This window comes from Haliotis asinina, chromosome 8 (assembly GCF_037392515.1).
Source record: "Haliotis asinina isolate JCU_RB_2024 chromosome 8, JCU_Hal_asi_v2, whole genome shotgun sequence".
Lineage (NCBI taxonomy): Eukaryota > Metazoa > Mollusca > Gastropoda > Lepetellida > Haliotidae > Haliotis > Haliotis asinina.
The window spans coordinates 47655201-47676155 of record NC_090287.1 but is presented as its reverse complement, the minus strand read 5'-3'; the positions used below and the strand labels follow the sequence as shown (position 1 = coordinate 47676155).

At 37.5% G+C, this 20955-nt stretch overlaps 1 protein-coding gene across 2 annotated transcripts in view; it reads right to left on the bottom strand.

Annotated features, from left to right (window-relative positions):
- LOC137293800 (synaptosomal-associated protein 25-like) overlaps window positions 1-20955 on the bottom strand; it is a 135068-nt gene that overhangs the window by 24345 nt on the left and 89768 nt on the right. For both annotated transcript variants that reach the window (XM_067824548.1, XM_067824547.1), the window contains exons 5-6: window positions 19186-19303; window positions 5363-5497 (exon numbers count right to left, since the gene is read on the bottom strand). In XM_067824548.1, the coding sequence (XP_067680649.1) occupies window positions 5363-5497; window positions 19186-19303 (253 nt within the window). The remainder of the gene's footprint in view (window positions 1-5362; window positions 5498-19185; window positions 19304-20955) is intronic.

The following is a 20955-nucleotide window of genomic DNA, read 5'->3' as shown; positions in this document are numbered from 1 at the left end:
TTTGATGATTTCAGTTCTGTAATAGCTGCAAAAATCTCTTCAAGTATACTAAAGCTGTCTTGATCTATCTTCTCTTCAATATCATGATCAAGAGAATATTATTCAACATTAAGTGTATCTGTATGCTGAAATATGTTTTTGAAATGTGTACACCACAAGTCCATTGTTATGTTAGGGATAGAAGTCTTAGATGAAGAAAACCTGCACAAAGAGTTCCAGAACAGTTTTGAGTTATTCAGATTTGTAAGGAGGGCATCTTTTACGGATCCTTTGTAATTTCTTTTCTTAGATTTAAAGTAAAATTGTACCGGTACTTGTTTCTGGCATGTACATACTTTTGTAACGATGCTTCCTAAAACACCTAAAAAATCTGCACCGCTCATGTCTTAGAAATGTACACTCTTTGTCAAACCAAGGCTGAGAATTTCTTTTATTTAAGCCAAGTTTGTGTTTCATGCACTGAGCAACTTTCATATGGCATCTGTAAGAACTGCTACTGCATTATTAATATCTGAAAGGTTGTCACAAAAGCTTTCAAGTAATCTAGATATGCCAGCTGAGAGTAAATTCTCACATTCACCATTCAACACTGAATTCGTTAAGTGATAATATTTTCGATAACACTTGTACCCATTGTTGAAACAAATGTATAATCACCTACATCAGCATCTGAACATCATCTACCAATCATGAAGTAAATACAGAGATGTAGCAATGACCGCCTGTATTTATTTATCACCATGTCATGCGAATGTCATAATATATGGTGGATATCGGGTACATATGAACAATGGTCTAAACCAACATGACTTAAAAAATATCATGTACTATGTAATCCAACTCTATACCTGTTCTTGCAAAGTCTTGAGGACATGTTCTGATATGGCAGGCTTCTGGCCGAGCTTGTTGAATCAGACTTGGTGTTCCTTGGGTCTTGTGTTGACAGGCCACAGCGTTTCCCCGATTTACGTTTGTCCACAACTACACACAGTCTGGTACAGGCATCCTCTTGGGTCGGGGCGAGCAGTACTGGATCCTCTGCCATTGGCTCTGAGAAGATTTTTCAGGGTCTGGCCACTTTAGAATGTGACGTCAATGCTTGCTTTTTTCTTGATGAGACATGGGTGATGGGTCCAATGTAAGGAATGGTGACTGATGGGGGTGGTGCAGGCTTGGGGATGATCTCGGCAATCTTGAGGGTCTTGTTGATGATCTTGGTGACAAGGTCCACAGCATATCTGACTGACTAGCAGTGTCCTCAAAGTTTAGCCTGCAGTTCTTACAGTACCCAAATTTCAGTTTCTGTAATGTTTCTGTCTGCTTCTTGATAAAGTCGTTAGAAATCCCGTACCCAATACATTTTACATTATACCTCAGACTGACCATCCATGATGTTTCCTCTGGGTACATAAACTTTACTATCTGCTACAACAGTATCAGGTGTGAGTGACCAGTCCTCTTCTCCAGCTGTGTCATTGAGTATACCGCAAACATACTTCCTTCACCGTAGATGATTGTTATTTTTTCTGCTGTACTGCTCCTGTCTGTCAATTTCACTAGTAAGCGCTTCAATCTCCTGTATAGGCCTGTGCTATTGCTGGGATTTAACAACTTACGTTACGTCTTCAAGGCGATCTGGGTTAACATGCTGAAATCTTCAAAGTGCTGCTGTGACTTTGAAAATTTAGTGAAGGGCACTAAAATTGACGGGACACTGGCCTTCCCTAGATGAAACTTGGTGTTGAATATGAAGACAAGCAGCAAGGAATAAATAAGAAAAAATATTTTGCATATTAACACTGGATAGAAAATAATACATTATCATCCAAAACATCATCATCATCTCATTCACACCTTTTTTTGCTATCAACATGCACCTTAAACGCCTGGTGGCGAAAACCTGTTCACATGCGCTGACCAGACCCATCACCCCATAGCATGGTCCTACCAGTCACCAGAACATCCAAACACCGCTCTTGGCAATATTCCACCAATAGCACAGGGACCAGAAATAGGTTTCAGACACTGCATCCATTTGGGGATTCGACATGGTCTTCAGTATGATAAGCAGATGCGCCAATGAACAGGACACCAAAAACTTGTAATAGAACAAATTTCCCACAAATCCACATTATAACCAAAGGATACAGCCCAGTTGGCTAGAATTGTGGTAGGAGGGGGCTATGGGTGTAGGTACGAACATTGGCACACTTATTTCATAAAATGTACTCAACCAAATCAAAAACTTGACGACACTTGTTAAAAGGAACCTCACCAGAAGTAGTGTGTGTATGATTGTGTGCTTGAACAGAAAAATGTCAGTAATGATTGTCACTTCGTAGGACAGACATGAAGGCGACACAATATCTTCTCAGGGCAGGAGGAGCTGTCGGAACACAAACATCACTTGTCAGCCAGTGCTTCTTAAGTCCATTTGCTGATGCACTAGTCTTCCCAGCTCATACCACATGTGGGGAACAGGGAGCTTCAGAACAGCAGTATGGGACTAGTTTTGTCATGTTGTAATTTTAGTCTAGGACTGTAGCTGCATGAATGATTCCCCTGTGATGACAATCAGTTAAGATTGACTGCACAAAAGGTTCATGAGTTTCCCCCTCAAACTCACAAACACAATACTGTGTGTGGTGTTCCTCATTTCTGCACTTCACCCATATCCTGCCATTTACCCGGTACAACGTAAAGTTGGTTGTACCTGACATTTCAGTATGTAGACCCATTGCAAATGTTATGCATAATAAAATTGGTATTTTGCGCTGACACTAGCTGTGTACTATCAATTCCTGTTGTCTGTGCTGACAGTTTACTTCTGAACAACTGTCTGCTAGTTGAAGGTTACAGTCACAAATCTGTTGCAGACATGAACTGATCTGTACATCATCTTGGTGTGACATCACATATGGTGTCCGAGTCCTTGGGCTTCCTGACACAAACAAGTCTTTAGACTGCCTTCTTTCTAAAGACTACAACTAGTAGCTTGTGGCGGTAACTACTTCAATGTTTGTCCAGCATTAAGATTACCCATGACACACTGACAATGCTCACTTGTGATTAGCAGAATACTCATTTAAAAAAAAAAATAAACTTGCATGTTTAATTTGTTTTCCTGTTTATCTGTGTGTTTGCATTTCAATGAATGAGAAAGGTGCTCCTTAACACTCATTTCTTCAAACTATTGCTCTTTTCACACATAATGACAGAAATTGTTGCAATCTAGCATTGGTAAGCTGGAAGTCTGGGCTTGATCTGGTCATATGTTTAGACATGTTCACATTAAAATATGACATATTGCAACCATCTATCTCCTAACTGATGAGAGCTGCTTGTTTATTGATTAACAATTAAATCAGAATTGATAGTGGAAAAATAAGAGTCCCACTCCTTGCCTGACAAAGGAACAATGTTGTTTGATTTTTTTTTTTTAATTCTGATTTGCAATTTGCATCTGCTCATGACTAGATATTTGTAATGGATGCTGCATGATGGATGAAGGACAATCTTTTCTGGCTCTGACACTGTCTTCACCATTCAAGTCATGATTGAGATGCCCTAAAATATAGCACACTATGAGCTTGATTCTACTCACTGCACAGTTCCTACGAGATGTTTAAGCTGATGAACATTAATATGTATAGGAGTATGATGCAACAATTTTTTTCAAACTTGGGATGTTCAGATTAATGAGCATGTCTGAAGTTAAATCTAATGTGATTGGGGAAAGTGATCGGGAATTGTCAAGATCTGAAATAAACAATGGTTGCAGCTATTTTTCAAAGGTCTTCATCCAGACATCATCCAAATAGAAGAGAAAGAGAAAAAGGTTGAAACAATGAACACTTGATGATTTCATTGCTCTTGTGTTGAAATGTACTGGCATTTGTGTGTTACATGAAATGGCCATATACCAAAGCAAGACAAGCGCCATGGTCATGACGACTTGTATGCTGTGACATGTGTCTCAATACTTGAAAGGATATACTGAAAGAAATGAAATAGTTGGCAAACTGAGCTATCAATAGGACTTTGTATATATGAGAATGATGCTCATCAACTTCTTTTTGAAAGGCAGAAAGTAGTAGGATCATTTTCCAGTCTGTGCACTTCTGAGAAATTCACATTTTGTACAGTCACATGAAAAAATACTTTGCTAAACAATGTTTAACATGTTAGATCTAAGGTAAGTTTATGTACAATATACTGCAATGGTAAGGAAGGGATAACAACTTCTTTAGTGCAACACTGTTATCAAGTAAGTGTTGTACACAGTTTGCATGGAGTGAGTGAGTGAGTGCATTTAGTTTTATGCTACACTCAGAAATATTCCAGCTATATGGCAGAAGTCTGGACCAGACAATCCAGAGATCAACAGCATGAGCATGGATCTGTGCAAGTGGGAACTGATGATGTGTGAAAAATACCAGAGACTGGTGTTGAAAAGATTAAATCATTAAAATGCGTATGTTACACAGTTACTTGTATGTAATGAGTGGACTCTAACAAATAAAGCAACTTAACAAATTCAGAGTTTATTTATGTGTAAAGAGTTTCAACAGGTGATTAAATCAATTCTCAAAACCTTTGCATGTAACTGAACAAATCTCTGGCACTCCTTTTTTCACTGTGACCATGAATGGTAACTACACATTAGATAATAATAATAATTAGTTATTTATATAGCTCTTGTTTCCAGTTTATTAAAGTCTTCTCAAAGGCCCTTTGACAAGAAAAGCTCAGACAAAGGGTATACATTTGTATGCTAATCTGAAGAAATGTGTTTCTGGGGTTGTCTAGAAGGGAATCCTTAAGTACTGAACCAAGTTTTTTTCAGCGGGTTCTGCCACCATAGGAGATGGAGTAGAATACGGTATAGACAACAAATAATGGCTGCTGGATCATCAACATACAGATGGGTTATGATCTTTGATAAGATCACAGATGTATGATGGCTGCCAGTCCATGCTTTGCCTTAAAAATCAGTGTTACAATCTAAAACAGCATTGGTACAAAGATTGTTTTGAGGAAGAGAACCAAAAGCTTTAGATACAAAATGTATGGATCAAGCAAATGATCAAAGGTGATACATCATATATATAAAAGCAGAGTGAATCCCTATTACATCTGTAATGGATAAAATAAATTTGGTTTTTTTAAGAGGAAATCTGAAGCAGTTCAAGTGAAATCGATCAAACATTGAATCTGAAATGCCAATAAAGGCTTTTCATTCTCGAAGCAACAAATAAACAGTGATCAGTGGACAGTACTTAGATAAATGTATTCAAACTATTACAATTTCAGGTAGGTGTGTTTGTGTCCCCAAATGACTGTTAGCCTTGCATGTACTCACTTTGTGATGTAGCCTCCTGTAGGTCCTGAACCACCAGAGTCAACAATAAGTCTCGGGCCATTTGTGTTGGTGGGGCCATCTTCAGATGCCTTCCATGTCTTGTTGTATTCTGAACCTTTCTCAAAATTCTTTGCTCTGTTGAAAAATATAAGAGATTTATGAACAAAATCAATTAATGACTGAAAACATTTACAGTTGTACACTTTTTATGAGTTTTCAACAGAAGTGTAAGAGCAATATACTTACTCTCTTGTGCCCATCAATTATTAGAGAGCAAAATTCAGTAATGCAAGTAGTATTGTAAATTGTTCTCTTATGATCATGGAAATAGTAAGTTTTAGAGTTAACACATATACAAAACTATAAATCTTCCTGCCTGAAAAACACATCCTTGACATTGATAAACAAATTCAAAACAAAATCTCTAAACCAACCCCAAAATAAACATTCGCCTATCAACTCAGATAATGTACTTTCTCAAGAGGAAATTCTAAAGCATACAAAGTATTGCCAAAACGGGATTTAAATCTTTAGTTGAGGATGCATACAAACGCAATTGTACAATATGTGCAAATATTGAAAATGCTTTACAAATATTAATAAAGTTTAAATTTTTTAGATTAGGATGTAAAATTGAGCTCTGTAATGGCTGCTATAGGAGTGGTTCATTATGCCAGTGGTACACACTGACACAAGTTACTTTAGCTGACAAGCCAAAGATTTAACAACCATTTTTGCCATTTTGTGAAATGCAATGTAAAATAAGACCCGAAGACTTGAGATAAAGAATATTATCTAGAACCAAACAATTCTGCATTGAGGGCAGACAACAGTCAAGGCTGAGAGAGTGTATGGATCAGACTCTTTCTGTATACCAATCCTTGCTTCTTAGACTCTTAGATAGCAGTCTCTTACACAATCACCTCTCCTCCTCCAAGATTAGCCAATTAATCAGTGACAGACACGTCTGCATCAAAACTGACATTCACTAGATGTGTCTGAAACTGAATTGCAAATTCCTACAAAAATGCAGCTTCCTCACACAGGGTTCCACTAATAAATTGATCCAATTTTTGGTTTGACCACAACTATATTGAACGGTGATTTGCCTGATTAAACAGACACAAAAATTGTGATGAGTTTAGGCCCCCTTCGGAGATTTTCTTCACCAGTTGTGTGTGGATATATTGATATGCGTAAGAAGCAGTCACAAACATGCCAAACAAAACCACCCACCGACAATAATCATATCTTGTCACAGCATGGAAATTCTTTCAATTCAGGTAAAAAAGTTATCTGTACTTGTTAAAACTTTGTTTTCTGCTTTTGTTACCTATTTTTAAAAACACATTCATTATATCTGAGACAGCTGGATCCTTGAAGCAGATAATATTTCCCACATATTAAACTACTTACGACATGCAATTGATACGCCATATTCTAAAAACATGCTCCATCAACACAACAATTTAATTCCTATTTAAACAAATACTATCCACAATCAAATAATGATTATCACTGTTAGTAGTATTTCTACCTGCAGCCACAATGATTAATCATCATCACTACTTTCAGACAATCAACACTCTTGATTCTGTCGACTGAGGAAGTGGTTGTAGTATATTGAGGTTCCACTTTTTGTAAAAGATGTAGGATTTTTACAACAATAATGTCACTAAGATATTGTTTGATAATTCCTGTCAATATCCAACTCTTTAACTATATCACTGCCAGAATGTACCAGAGCAGATGTGGGTTGTGACACAAAGAAATAGATCATTGGTGTTTGAAGGGACCTAATAAACATAAAACCTCTTCAAAAACTGCTAGACTAAATATTCAGTACACATCACTCCAGGACAAAGTTGATGATGTTAGGGATATAAAATGATCTACAAGAAATTTCTACTGAACTACCAGTGTGGTTATTTCTCGCTCATGATGCTAACATATCATCACTTAAAGCTGAGCTCGATGACATCTCATGAACACCAGGATCTGAAAGTGTGATTTAAGCTGATCCACTCAACTCTCACCAGACAATGATTATCAAAAATCATCCTTCCACACATTCTCTTCCCACAGAGGTTACTTGTCATATCTTCCTACGAACCTCTGTTCTAATACGGCCGTATTTCGCGGTTCTCATAAAATCCCAAAATCCCCAGATTTATCTCCCTTTTTTCTGTCCAATCAGAACATGTGTTACATCGACTTAGATTCAACTTGACAAATGCAAGCAATGTGGAGAAAAAAAAATGACATGACTGAGTTCTGTCCAGAAAAAAAACATCTGAGTATCTCGCTCGGGAAGAGGTTCTAGTTTTCACGATTTTACCGAGATCTTTTGAACTATCACTTTTGAAACAAGGTCGCTGATTGCACTACTAAATCTGATTGCCTCCAATCACAACACTTGAACACTCGCACCATGAAAGGGTCGTATTAGAACAGAGGTTACGTAGGAAGATGTGACAAGTAACCACTGTGGGAAGAGAATGCCTTCCACACTGAAGCTGTAGGAAAATCAAACATCTGTTATCACTGTTACAAAATCTAAGACTCAGGCCCCCCTAAGTAATTGAAGGAATTACAGCAAATTTGAAGGAATTGCATCTCAAATGTAAACAAACGCAGCCCACTCGCGAAACAATTGCAGCGATATCGGTAATTTAGCGGTAATAACAGAAACACATCGGCCCTATCGGAAGCAATGTTGGTAATACTGGAAACAAGATCGGCCATCTTCGGAGATTTTTCGGTCGCGAGCGGAAACTCACGTAGCAAAACATGGCATCGTTGGAAGAAGCACCCGTCTCGGTGAGATTTGTTTTTAGTTCCTACTATTACATTTTCATACTTATCCATCTTTGACCACCCGTGCTGAATGCGTTTAGGTATGAGGTGTTGTCGGGGCAATAGCTTATGTTTTTAGGAAAAGATTGTCACTGCAGAAGAGTGTCACAAGTCATGCCCCCGGAGATTGTTTACATCTGAACATCGAAGTCGTGCCGATGATTACGAACATCATGAACGTGCGCCATGAAGAAGTTTATGAGCCATAATTTTTCTTGCTACGAAGTGCAACTGACAAATTTAAACACATTTTACAAAAAAAATGATGTTATATCTGGCGCACGTTCATAATCATCGGCACGACTTCGATGTTCAGATGTAAACAAACTACAGGGGCATGACTTGTGATGCTCTCCTAGAGTGACTATCTTTTCCTAAAAACATAAGCTATTGCCCCGACAACACCTCATACCTAAACGCATTCAACACGGGTGGTCAAAGATGGATAAGTATAAAAATGTAATAGTAGAAACTAAAAACACATCTCACCGAGACGGGTGCTTTTTCCAACGACGCCATGTTTTGCTGCGTGAGTTTCCGCTCGCGACCGAAAAATCTCCGAAGATGGCCGATCGTGTTTCCAGTATTACCGACATTGCTTCCAATAGGGCCGATGTATTTCTGTTATTACCGCTAAACTACCGATATCGCTGCAATTGTTTCGCGAGTGGGCTGCGTTTGTTTACATTTGAGATGCAATTCCTTCAAATTTGCTGTAATTCCTTCAATTACTTAGGGGGGCCTGAGACTGCTCTTTCACATCATTGCCACAATATTTGGCTCTTATAACACTAAAACTATGCTTCAGATTTTCAAAAGAAGGTCCTCTTTGCAGTCAGCAATACACGACCAATCTGACAGTAACTAACGTAAAATTTTGATTAAAATTTTGACTGTTCAATAAGTAATGACATTTCCAAGGTAGAAACTTGTAAAAGCATGGACACAACAAACTCATCTATTTGAATCTTAGATATATTTATGTCTAAGTTTATCTACACATAAAGATATCAAAGATGCGCAATCACAAACACAGATTTGAAAGAAAATATTTTCCTTTACCCAGTAATTATGGAACTCAAATAAAGGTTAATTTTGGATGCATCATGGTAACTGATGTCTGGATTCAAAACAGAACATCACAGTTGTAGCTGCTGCATGAACATGTGGTTAGTTCAAAACAATTCCACTAGCTCACTTACTTGTGACAAGAAAGATGAGTTGATAAATAAATTAATGCAAACTTGATTTTCTTGCTGCTGGGATTTTATTTGCTCTAAGAATGTCTTGTTAAATATTATTTACAACCAAAATATGATGTTTACTGTCACACCTTCTGGTTGAGACAACCCTTGAAATCCACACAGGCTTTTTTTAAAATATCATTCTGGGGTACAATGGTGGCTTGCAAGAACAGGGATTGGGTGTTCACATCTGCTTCTATGAAGTAAGTGCATTTATTTACATGTTGTTGACATAGGTGGTATGGTTCCATGTGCCTTAAGAAAACAAGCTTTATTGTATATCGAAGCAAAGGACTGGAAAACTGCTGTGCTCTCAATATGAGTGCACTTATCTTCATGCAAGAGTAAAGTCTCTTGGTCTTCAGATGTGAAAATTTGCTAGTAGCAGATTATTAGAGAACAATTAAAATGCCAGGAGGAAACATAGATATGTCAACTGTAAGCCCTTCGGTTTGCTCAGGTACAAAGGAACTTTCATTCCTGAGTGACAAATAATCTGTTTATGCAAGTTTTGTCCCACTTAAATATTTTTTACCCAACATGGGTACATTGCGTGAAGCCCATTTCTGGTGTCCCCTGCACTGATCTTGTTGGAATATTGTTAAAAGCAGCATAAAACCCAACATGCTCACTTAAATATTGTTCCTAACAGCAGGCATTATTGTACATGGTGTCAAGAAACTACAGGCTGCAATGTGAAGTAGAATCTAGGTATCTAGTGCATATATGGCACAAAGCAACATTCATCCATCCATTTTATTTCAGTGACAGGTCCTCTTAAAAGATAAACAAAAGCTGCATTAAACCAAAACAATATCTAAAGCAACAAAAACAAGTTTTTTCAGACAAAATAATGTTCATTTCTTATTTGGAAGATGAACAACTCTGTGATGTCCCTTATTCATCAAATAGTGACCTGCCTCAGATCTCAAACAGTCGCTGCTGGAATCCAATTGAGAGTCCTACAATCTGCCTGATATTCTTTATGACTGATTGCCACAATTACCTGCTTTAGGCTTGCCAAATATCATTACCCAGCATTCACATACCGTGTAGGATTGACTCTACCAGGGCCAAGCCTTTCGTTGTCTGGTTAAGTATGATGGACAGTAATAAACTCCTGTACTAGTAGGGTTAAAACACTACTGTAAATCAGGATTTGTCTCCATAAGGAACAATTCATCATCTTTAATTGTATTTTTTACTCTAAAGCTCATTTTCTAAGACACAAATTATTGTCCTTCTATTCATCCAGTGTTTTTTTGTAGTGCAGGATCCATCAGACAGGAGATATAGAGGACATAAAATGTCTCAAACTGCTGTAAGAACATGATGGAAATGAAAAAGAAATTGATAAAAGGAAAGAGATAATTGTCCAGTAGAGCTATTTACTTCAGAGAATATCTGAAGTCATTGCAAAATATCAAGCTATGATTATAATATGACTGCAGATTTTGTAAATAGGGATTGAGGATAATATTTCACCATCTCCTGCCAGCTTCAAACTAGAAGCAAGCACAAAGTGGAGCAGATGGTCAATGTTAATCCCCTTCTAGAAATCCAAATGAAAAGTACTGTGATGACAGACCAAGATTTTCATTCTTTATCTACAAATTCTGCCATGTCTAATGTGAAATACTACACCTCACACTGAGCTGGTCACTTAGTGTCTCCTTAATTATCTTGGTACTGAAAACTAGCGATAGATAAAGTTTCCCGATCCATTACACAAAGGCTGTGAATGTCTGTCATAGCTAGAAATGCTGATGTGTGAGGATAGAATACTATTACAAGAAGCAGATAAAACCTCTAGAAACTACAAGGAAATCTAGCACAGGACAGTAAGTCTGACTCTAAAGATCTAGATGCATAGATAGTAGAGATGTCTGGAATTAGGGCAGAGGATCAGATAAGCAGTGCATCTGGGTAAAATAGGCAAAGAAATTGTCCAATTATGCATTGAAAAATAACTTGTGCATACCAATTACTCATTTAATATGTTAGATACACAAAAAGTTTAAAATGTGTATGGAATAATTTTCTAAGAATTGCTTGCGTAATGAAAAAGACATCCTTTGCTAGCAAGTTGTACTGTCAGTAAAGGATGAGCGATTTTTTTACACAATCATTTCCATTATATTTAAGTTGGTTCTGATTAGGTAACAAATAAGCTTGTACATACTAGCTTAGTAAACTTACTCAATGACATATACTTAGCTTAGAGTAAAATCACTTAAATACCCAAATATATGAAAGCAGTGGAATGGAATGGAATATGAAATACCCAGTCAACTTTCATTATACCCACTCCCCAAAAATACAATGGGTACAGTATCCACATGAACTAAATCTTATCTTGAGCTCTGTAGGGGAACCTGTGGCCACTTATTCAATAATTACTGCAGCTGATCAAAATCAAAATCATTGAAAATGTAAAGGTTTACAATGACCTATGATGGAAGATGGAATGCATTCGGCACTGCAAACCTAACACTGAAAAGATCTTCCTGGGAATCTAACCATGGTATTTCCCCACAAATAGACTCCTCAGCCTAATGTACTAATTACATCCAAATCTAATTTACTTTCAATTATATAACACCCACAGTTGAAAGCACATGATTACCTCCTGCAGAGTTGTACATGATTCTCAATAATGCTCTTCACATACAGATGCTCTGGTATTGGAAATTGAATTTAAAAAGACCATAAACTTGCCTTTAAAAGTATGAGGGCTAAATTCTAGTTTTATGGTTGCAGTATCTATGTCAGTAAATAAGAAAGGATTCCCCTACAGATGACCTGACTAGGGGTAGCAGGCTTATGTACATAACCTTCTTCATAACAAGTTTGGAGACGATAAGTAAGCAGGAGAACTTGCTCATATACGGCATACCTGTGTCATGCAACACAGGTGATGACGCATATAAACAAAAAGTTGTAGATACTCCGAATGTGGTAAGATCTAATGATCTAGTTGTGCTATAACACATTACCAGAGCTCACGGGATAGGGAAATCCATCCTTTGAAAAGCTGGACCCATGATAGCTAAATTTGTGGACAGCACAAAGAAGATTGCAGTACTGGCCTGAACTTAGCAAACACAACATTGGAGTAACCAACTACCTGTCAGATGCTGAGCCAACAGTGATCGGAAAACAAATGAGGGTTCTACAAGAACGGGAGGCTGGCTGTGGAGGATTTAGCACTGACTGGGAGTCCTGACTTTAGTATACATTTTCCACGTTATGGATATTTTTGTTTAACAGCAACAGGGCTGGCCAATTGCGGCAGATATTCTGGAGAAATATAAGTTATGATAAAATGTTTTACTTTTCACAGAATATGAGATGGCAAGATATTCATGTGATGAAACGTTACGGAATTAGTACTCAGTATTGAATATATACATTGTAAACGGGAGATGTGGAAGTGATTCCGGCATTGATGATTTTACCTCCTTAGGTCATCTAGGGTGCAGTGTGATTGACTATATTCTTGCGTCCATGGACATGTACCCTTTTATTGCCAACTTCTGTAAACTGTGTAAACTCAACTTTCTTCAGCATACAGAATCCACTGAGGAAAAAGCAGTCATGTGTTCATTTTCCAATGTAGTGAAAGCAGTCATGATATTCATGGATGAATCCTTTCAGCTGCCTCCATGTCTAGACAACCAGTAAGTCACAAAAGTAACACTACACGTTGGTATGAAAGTGAATGCCTCTTTAACAAGAAGAAAGTCATCAATATCCCCTGCAACCGCTAAATATCCTGTAAAAATGTGTCTACAAGTTTTGATTATGCCAAAGGTTTGGTGTGTATATAGAAAAGTGGAAGGAGAGTAATGAACTGTTTTAAAAGTTTGGATCCTGAAAGGAGCACAACTAACATTTTCAGTCTAAGTCAAACTTGTTGCCATGGAAATGCCAAAATATTTTAATCAGAATTCAAAAATTACTAAAAGGCACCACAACACCAGTAGACCAAGCTATGTACCATGTTTGGTGAAGCAATAGTGAACGGTTTTAGATCTCTGCTCCAGAAAAAGGCACTACAACCCATTTCAGTTGAAGTCAAACTTGTTACCATGGGAACGGCAAAAATATTTTTTATTCACCATACCCAAACTACCAAAAGGCACCATTATACCACCAGATCTATCTATGTGCAAAGTTTGGTGAAGAAGTATTAAACAGTTTTAAAGTTCTGCTCCGGAAAAGATAAATGTGCACGAAGGGATGGATGATGGATGATGGATGGACAGAGTGCATTTTAATATCCCCAGCAAATCGAATTGCAAAGATTAAAATTTTTCTTCTCAGTCATAGCTATCCTTAGTGGTATACCTAAATCACTACATGGTTATCTCCCTTATCTGTGACATCGCAGCAGTGATCTCTAAACAACCTTATAATTTTTTAATCTCTCATTTTTTTCAAACTTTAATTTCCGCATTCACTTTGTGGGGAGGTATGGGAGGGTTCTAGTTTACTAATAATTGCTAAAAATATCCGTAATTGTTCCCAGTTATGTTGTAAACGTTCCCTCTGGATAATGGTTGCTAGAATCCCACACAAGGATGGATGGCACCAGTGAATGAGGAAGTACAGGAATGTGATGTGATGTGAACTCAAATGTAACGATGCCTTGTCATTGGCCACTGGTTCATTTGCCGATACACTTAGCCAGCTCTTTGTTTATGGCTTAGAAGTCCAATAGGTGTTAATTTCATTTTAGTGTGTTAACATGTGGTCAATGATTGAAGTTGTGCATTGCATATTGTCATTAGCAGACAGGCAGGCAGACATATGGGTGTCAATAAACCAGACATTGAGTTTTCTCTGTGACAGTGTCTGCTTATCACATCAACATGGGAGTTTTATGCAACAAGAAGATTATTTACTTGTTTGTGTATACAACCAAGATTAAACTACTGCTTACAACGTCATACTCCGGGGAGGTACACTGTTTCAAGCTCTACGAACCTATTGTACAACACTAAGTACCCAGTGTTTATATGATCTAATTAACACATGCGATGACAAGTGAGTTTAGTTTTACGCCACACTCAGCAATATTCCAGCTATATGGCGGCGGTCTGTAAATAATTGAGTCTGGACCAGACAATCCAGTGATGAACAACATGAGCATTGATCTGCGCAATTGTCAACCAAGTCAGAGAGTCTGACCACCCGATCCCGTTCGTCACCTCTTGCAACAAGCATAGTCACCTTTTATGGCAAGAATGGGTTGCTGAAGGCCTATTCTACCCAGGGACCTTCATGGGTTACATGCCATGACAAAGAGCAGACTGGCAGATACAAACACTTTACATGGCTCTCATCTACTTTCTGACAGCAGCAATGACACCACCATAAAAGCCAGATAAGGCATGTAAAAAACTTGTTTGACAGATGTGTTCCAACATGTTTGTTTATTCACATAGCACTTTCCATCCTAGTGTCAACAGCAGGTTCCATGTCTATGCTGCTATGCACAACTTCACATTGTCCAACTTCAAATACTTTACAAAGGCCAAAGATTGTTGGCCATAGAAAAGGCCTGACATTTGTATATACACTTATACATATTGTAGCCTTCTCATTATGTCGCTGCAGTGGATGAGATATGGAAAAACAGTAATTTAAAATTCTTCATTCAATAAAATACAACGATTCAGACCAAATCATTAGAGAGAATCTGAGTGGGTAGCGACACAAAGCGAGCAATGCGTCGTGGGAAATTTCCTAGATCTGACATATGATTCAATCATTACCAGTATTTCTGATTCTGTCCAGAATAATAAACATTGACATTTATCCTCTTATTCATAACTCAGGTGAACAGCTTTTCTATTTTGTGCCTGAATATAATTTGAGCCAAAAGAAAACCTAAGAGTACAGTGGGAAAAACATACTGAGGCATGTTAAGCAACTATAAGCAAACTCCTGATTTATTGTTGGAATTTTGAAAGAAACAGAAACAATGGAAAGACTACACAATGAACTATAGTTAAGTTCTGTGATGCCTGAAAGTTTGAACATTTGCTATTTCTTTAAAAAATACAGAGCATATCTTAAAGCCCTACACTTTTTAGTCTGTTTTGATTTGAAATGCAAAATTTAACATTCTTGATTCTGACTTGCTGTTCATCATTGGTAAGAGAAAAATTACAAGATGTCATTTGGTGAAAATTTGCAATTGTACATGACCACCATCAGCAGCAATGCTAATCCCTCCAGTACAGCTTGCCATCACGGAAGATGATATGGTCCTTGTGGCAAATGGAAAGCCATGCAATGCCCTCAATGTCTCAACACAATCAGATAAGCAATGGTGATTTACAGAATAGGCTATTTCTCTAATTGCTTGCAGCCTATCACTGTTATCTACTTGAGCTTACAGAAAGGCTACATGTATGCATCCGACTGAATTTTCAACAAACCTGACTCCAGAAGTCATTCTTGAAAATATGTTACAATGTCATCACTGGCAAAACTGATCCTATATTTGATTTAATTTTAACACATGAAGTATCAATTTTCTAATGAGTTTGTCTTCTAACAAAATACAAACCCCCAAAACCAAACTGTATCAGAACACAAGCTCTGTCATCCTTTCATACTTTCAATCATTGGGTTGTCTGGTCAACACTTGAGTACTTACAGACTACATTGCACTTCTAAAACACTGGTGAATAAGGTATAAAAAACACAAATTCATGATATAGGCAGAATTGTAGAACCAACTCTGCTTTCAGCAGAATTTAACAATACATGTGGAAAGGGTCTTGTTGTTTCTAGTATACCAACCTGACATTTAAAATTTTGTGTTATTCAGATGCCCTCTGATGATACAGAAGAATATCTTGATATCCTTATGATGTGAAAACACACTGTCAGTAACAGTTCTTAAGGTCTGTATGGAAAAAAAGAATCTACAAGTGACTCGTGAAAGTGATTGCACTGGTCGCATACTTTTTGTGGCCAATTGCCCTTTTGCGTTTATACCAAAGAGTCAATGCAATTTGACTACAACCGAAAAGTTGGTAATTTTAGTTTTAATGGCCACTTGTTGAGAATGTCAAGATCGGTCTTTTATATCGCAATGTGGTTGTGGCTCTTGGTGTGACTTTCTGGTGAGCTTCTGCTGAACAAGACCACAGCAACACCTGTGACTGACTTGCGATGTGAGAAGAAAATAGCAAGATTGTTTTTGTGACAAGGTGAGATCAGCTGGTTTGGTCCGTGAGGCTGGTGTGAAATGTACAGTTAGCCTCAGCTGGACAGCTGATGTCGTTTCATGCACATGCTGATCCATGTGGTTAGCAATATCGCAACCATCACTCTGGTCAAAAAGGGAAGAAAGTCATGCACTATAAATTGTGTTGACTGATCATCAATGGAGAAAGGGGTCAAAGGGTGTGTAGGGCTTGTGCTGCTGTGACCTGGTGACCCACAGTCAATGGGATCTCTATCACCCTTACAAATTGTTTACAGCTGGTATATGACTGGCTGCAATTCCCACCATGATGTAGTCAGCACGGGCTTCTCTAAGTCGTGGTGACCTGGAGATGGGCTGTTCAGTGGTGACTTCTCCACCATAGATTCTAAGCCACCATGGTATTCCTTAGGTGACAGCTCTGGCGTTTCAACAAAGCAGTTTACTTGCAGATGACACTTCTCTTCTCTCTGCTCCCCACAAATGGTTTCAGAGCCTCAGGTCATACCTCTTCCATGATCAACTTCAGTTCAGGTGTGGTGATTAAAGGTGAGTCTGCCTGTGCCTTTGCTAGTTAGTCCAATACAACAGCCATGATCATGATAGGCATCACTAGTTGCTTCTTTGCCAATTTTTCATCCTGCCCTTTCTTAACCACCACAGCATATCTTTCAAAGGCTGTTGGTGATTACGATGAGCAGACAGCACATCTGGTGAAGGAACAAGGAGAACCTACGCCCTCCCAACAATGATCATGGCAATCACGATGGGACATCAGTTTGTCATATTCATCACACCATTTTCACTACACATTTTATAACCCTGATAATCCTGAAAATCTAGTGCCACATGCATAAGAGGCCAAACTGAACAGTGAGTGAGTGAGTGAGTTTAGTTTTGCGATACTCTCAGCAATATTCCAGCTATATGGCGGCTGTCTGTAAATAATCAAGTCTGGACCAGACAATCCAGTGATCAACAACATGAGCAGATTTTCTATAGAATTTTAAAATTTATTCAAATGCCATCCATGTTCACATTTCTCTTTTGCATTCTCAATTTTTCATTTTCTTTTCTCTTGAAACCTGTTTTTTGGGGGGCTTCAGATTTTCATTCTTTACTTTGGCTAAAGGTCATACAGGTTTCCCAACATCAACATACATTCACTCAATATCAATCTGGACACATCTGGACAAAAAGATCATACAAGTAGTTTGACTCATTTGAACAGTCTGAGTAAAAGTTAAGAAACATTTCTTTAGTAAACCTGGGAGGTAACTTAAGTGATCCTTCAGAGTGTCAGAACAGTGCAATACTTTGACCTTATTATGTAGCCAAAGGTCATGTTTGTATAATAAAGCAATTCATGTAGAAACACACTGAAGCAATGTTACCTCAGAAACATGCTTCAACCATGACTATATTACCTGACAGTTAAATGTTATGGTGACATATACTGAAGCCCTATGGTGGACATCAAATACCCTCAACTTCAACATGCCCTTAAATATAAGAGTAAAATCAAAGCATGTTTCCACCCTGAGTCAGTACTTGGTGCAGGTTATGTTATTTGTGACAAAGGGTGATAATCATGATTATCCATGATACACAAATGAATTCACATCATTAATCTGTTTTTGTTTCAGTGTTTGCTCCGCTCAAATCATTCTCAGCTGAAAAAACATCTTCATCTCATTTAACGTAGCAGAAATGAATGTCTGTTACACGAAAATATGACAACAGTGTCATACATCTGTCTTCTCCGTCATTGTTACCCCCCACCGGTAGATACCCTTGATACACTTTTAATAACATTGATGCCGGCATCAAACGCTAAAACCTATCTTAGCAAAAAAGTTGGTTCTTACAATCACATTTTGATGAATTTTTCAAACATGTTGTCCTGGGACCAAAGCAAGTGTCTTAGACATTCCTTCTTAGACTAGAAAAATTTAATAAACAATAAGCAAGTTTAATCTACCCTGTCAAAATAATTCTCATCCCTAAATCTTCACTCAATAGAAACAGACAAATGAGAGATACATCTGCTCAAAAACATGTATATCCATCTTTCTCTAATCATTGACACATAAGAGACTTAAAAATCAGAGACTGTTTTCAGTGCATAATCTTTCAACAACAAAGTGAATAGAAGGATGAATGGATACAGATCAAAATCACATTTTCCAGCCCTTTTTTCCATGACCAGTGAATGACAACAGTCACAGCGCAAAGGAAATTATCATCCAAGGTACTTGGGCATTTTCATCTTTACATTTCTGATGGAATGAAGGAATGCCATTGAATGCTAATTTAGTTTTCGAGTTATATTACAGATGTATCTAAAATAATCAAATCAGGGAAATCAGTAGTTCCTACAAATGACATAATGTTGCTATCAAATGAACCCATCATTCTATGGTAACACACTATCATCAAGACGGCATACTACAAACTATTCTCGAGGTTGGTAAAAAGAGGCCCAAGTATTGACTTACTTCTTCCATGGCAGCACACAGAGTCCACAGCATTTCTCTAGACCCTCCAGGTTCTTTTCTGCATCCCTCATGTCCTGGTTAATCTGGTCCATGCCCTCCTCAATACGATCAAGTTGCTCTGAAGCACAGAAACACAACTTGTGAAGGGCAATCATCTCAACAAATTCATCTAAACAATCTTAGAGCATATGACTTGAAATAATAGCACTTTTTATGACCTCAATTTGTTTTTCCCTTGAACTTGTAATACATATAAGATTAAGATTACCATGCATCTTTGTCCTATAAACAATACATCTTCTTTAAACATGCTTCAATAATATAGCAGTGAAAAATTTTGATCACATCTGGATCAGATAATGCAGTGATATTGTCAATGATGAAAACATTTCTGATTTTGTTGACATGCTTTCAACTGAGACCAGCTGCCTCCTGCTATCAGCATAGGTTGCTGAGTACTGACTTCAGTCCAGAATCAAGAGGTCACACATTTACTTCAGCCATATGGCAGACATATCAGATCTTTCACAAGATCAAGGAAATATGTTCTAAAATTTTGTTGGTTTGATTGCTGGTGTTTGCGCTATAAATATAGAATAACAACATCATAAGTAGGGTTTGTGGTAACACCTTGGAGATAGCTGTTACTTTTTATGTATGGAACAATCTGATCTGTTACCCTATTCATTTCATGTGATATCACTATTTCCATTGCAAAAAGAGATTGTTAACATGTGATCATCATGCTACAAAAAATATTGTTTTATTCTGCAGTAATATATCAACAATTTTCAATGCAGCCTGTACACAAAAGAATGTCTTCACATCGCTTTTTTTGTGTGACCAGCCTATTTTAGTTAGTGGCATCGAACACTTACTATTCATCATTGTCAGTTCTTACTCCAAACAGGGGTAGAAAGAATACAAATGTATATCTCCTTTCAAACTCAAACATTTGTAGATTTAAGAACAAACATTCTGTTTACACAAGCTTTACTTTCAAGTGCAAAAATAACATACATTCAGCAGTCCTTAACTCTCAAGGCCATAACCTAGGGACAAGCACTGTTGTATACAATATGTCTGCAATACATGCTGTATTACCACTGTAGTTCAAGGTAAGAACATAGGTACCCTTCAACCCTTCTTTTAGAAGAGACTTAATGGATTGAGAGGTCAGATTCTGTTACTTGGTTGACTGTTTGGTGCGTAGATAGATAAATCACAAAATGGTCTATCATATTTATCAGCAACGAATTAAAGATCTATATTTTCAATAAAAGAATATAGACCATTCAACGCCTTTTGTTTGTTAACCAAAACAAACAAAAAGTAACAGTTATTAAACATTTAACATTTAAAATTGATATTTTTATACTTATTAATTTTATGTTACAACATATTACTGATAAGCCGAATTTTGAGAACTTCAAAAAAGCAGTCTGCAGAATAAAGTCAGCTTTTCGGCATGTTACTCTTTCAACAAGGGGTACAGAAATCAACATTGTATCAGTTCATGTGAAAGAACAAGAAAAGATAACTTTAACTTCTTTGCATTTGGAAGTTGGAGTAGCAAGGAAGGATGACAATACATAGATGACCAACTTCTTCACTGTTAGGAGAGTGACGTTTCGGTGTAGGTTCTAACACTGTTAGCACTTGCTTGATAACAGTGTTAGAACCTACACTGATACGTTGCTCTCATGGCAATAAAGTTGTTCATCCATATATTGTCATAAAGACATCAAACTTGTAATTAAACATCACTAA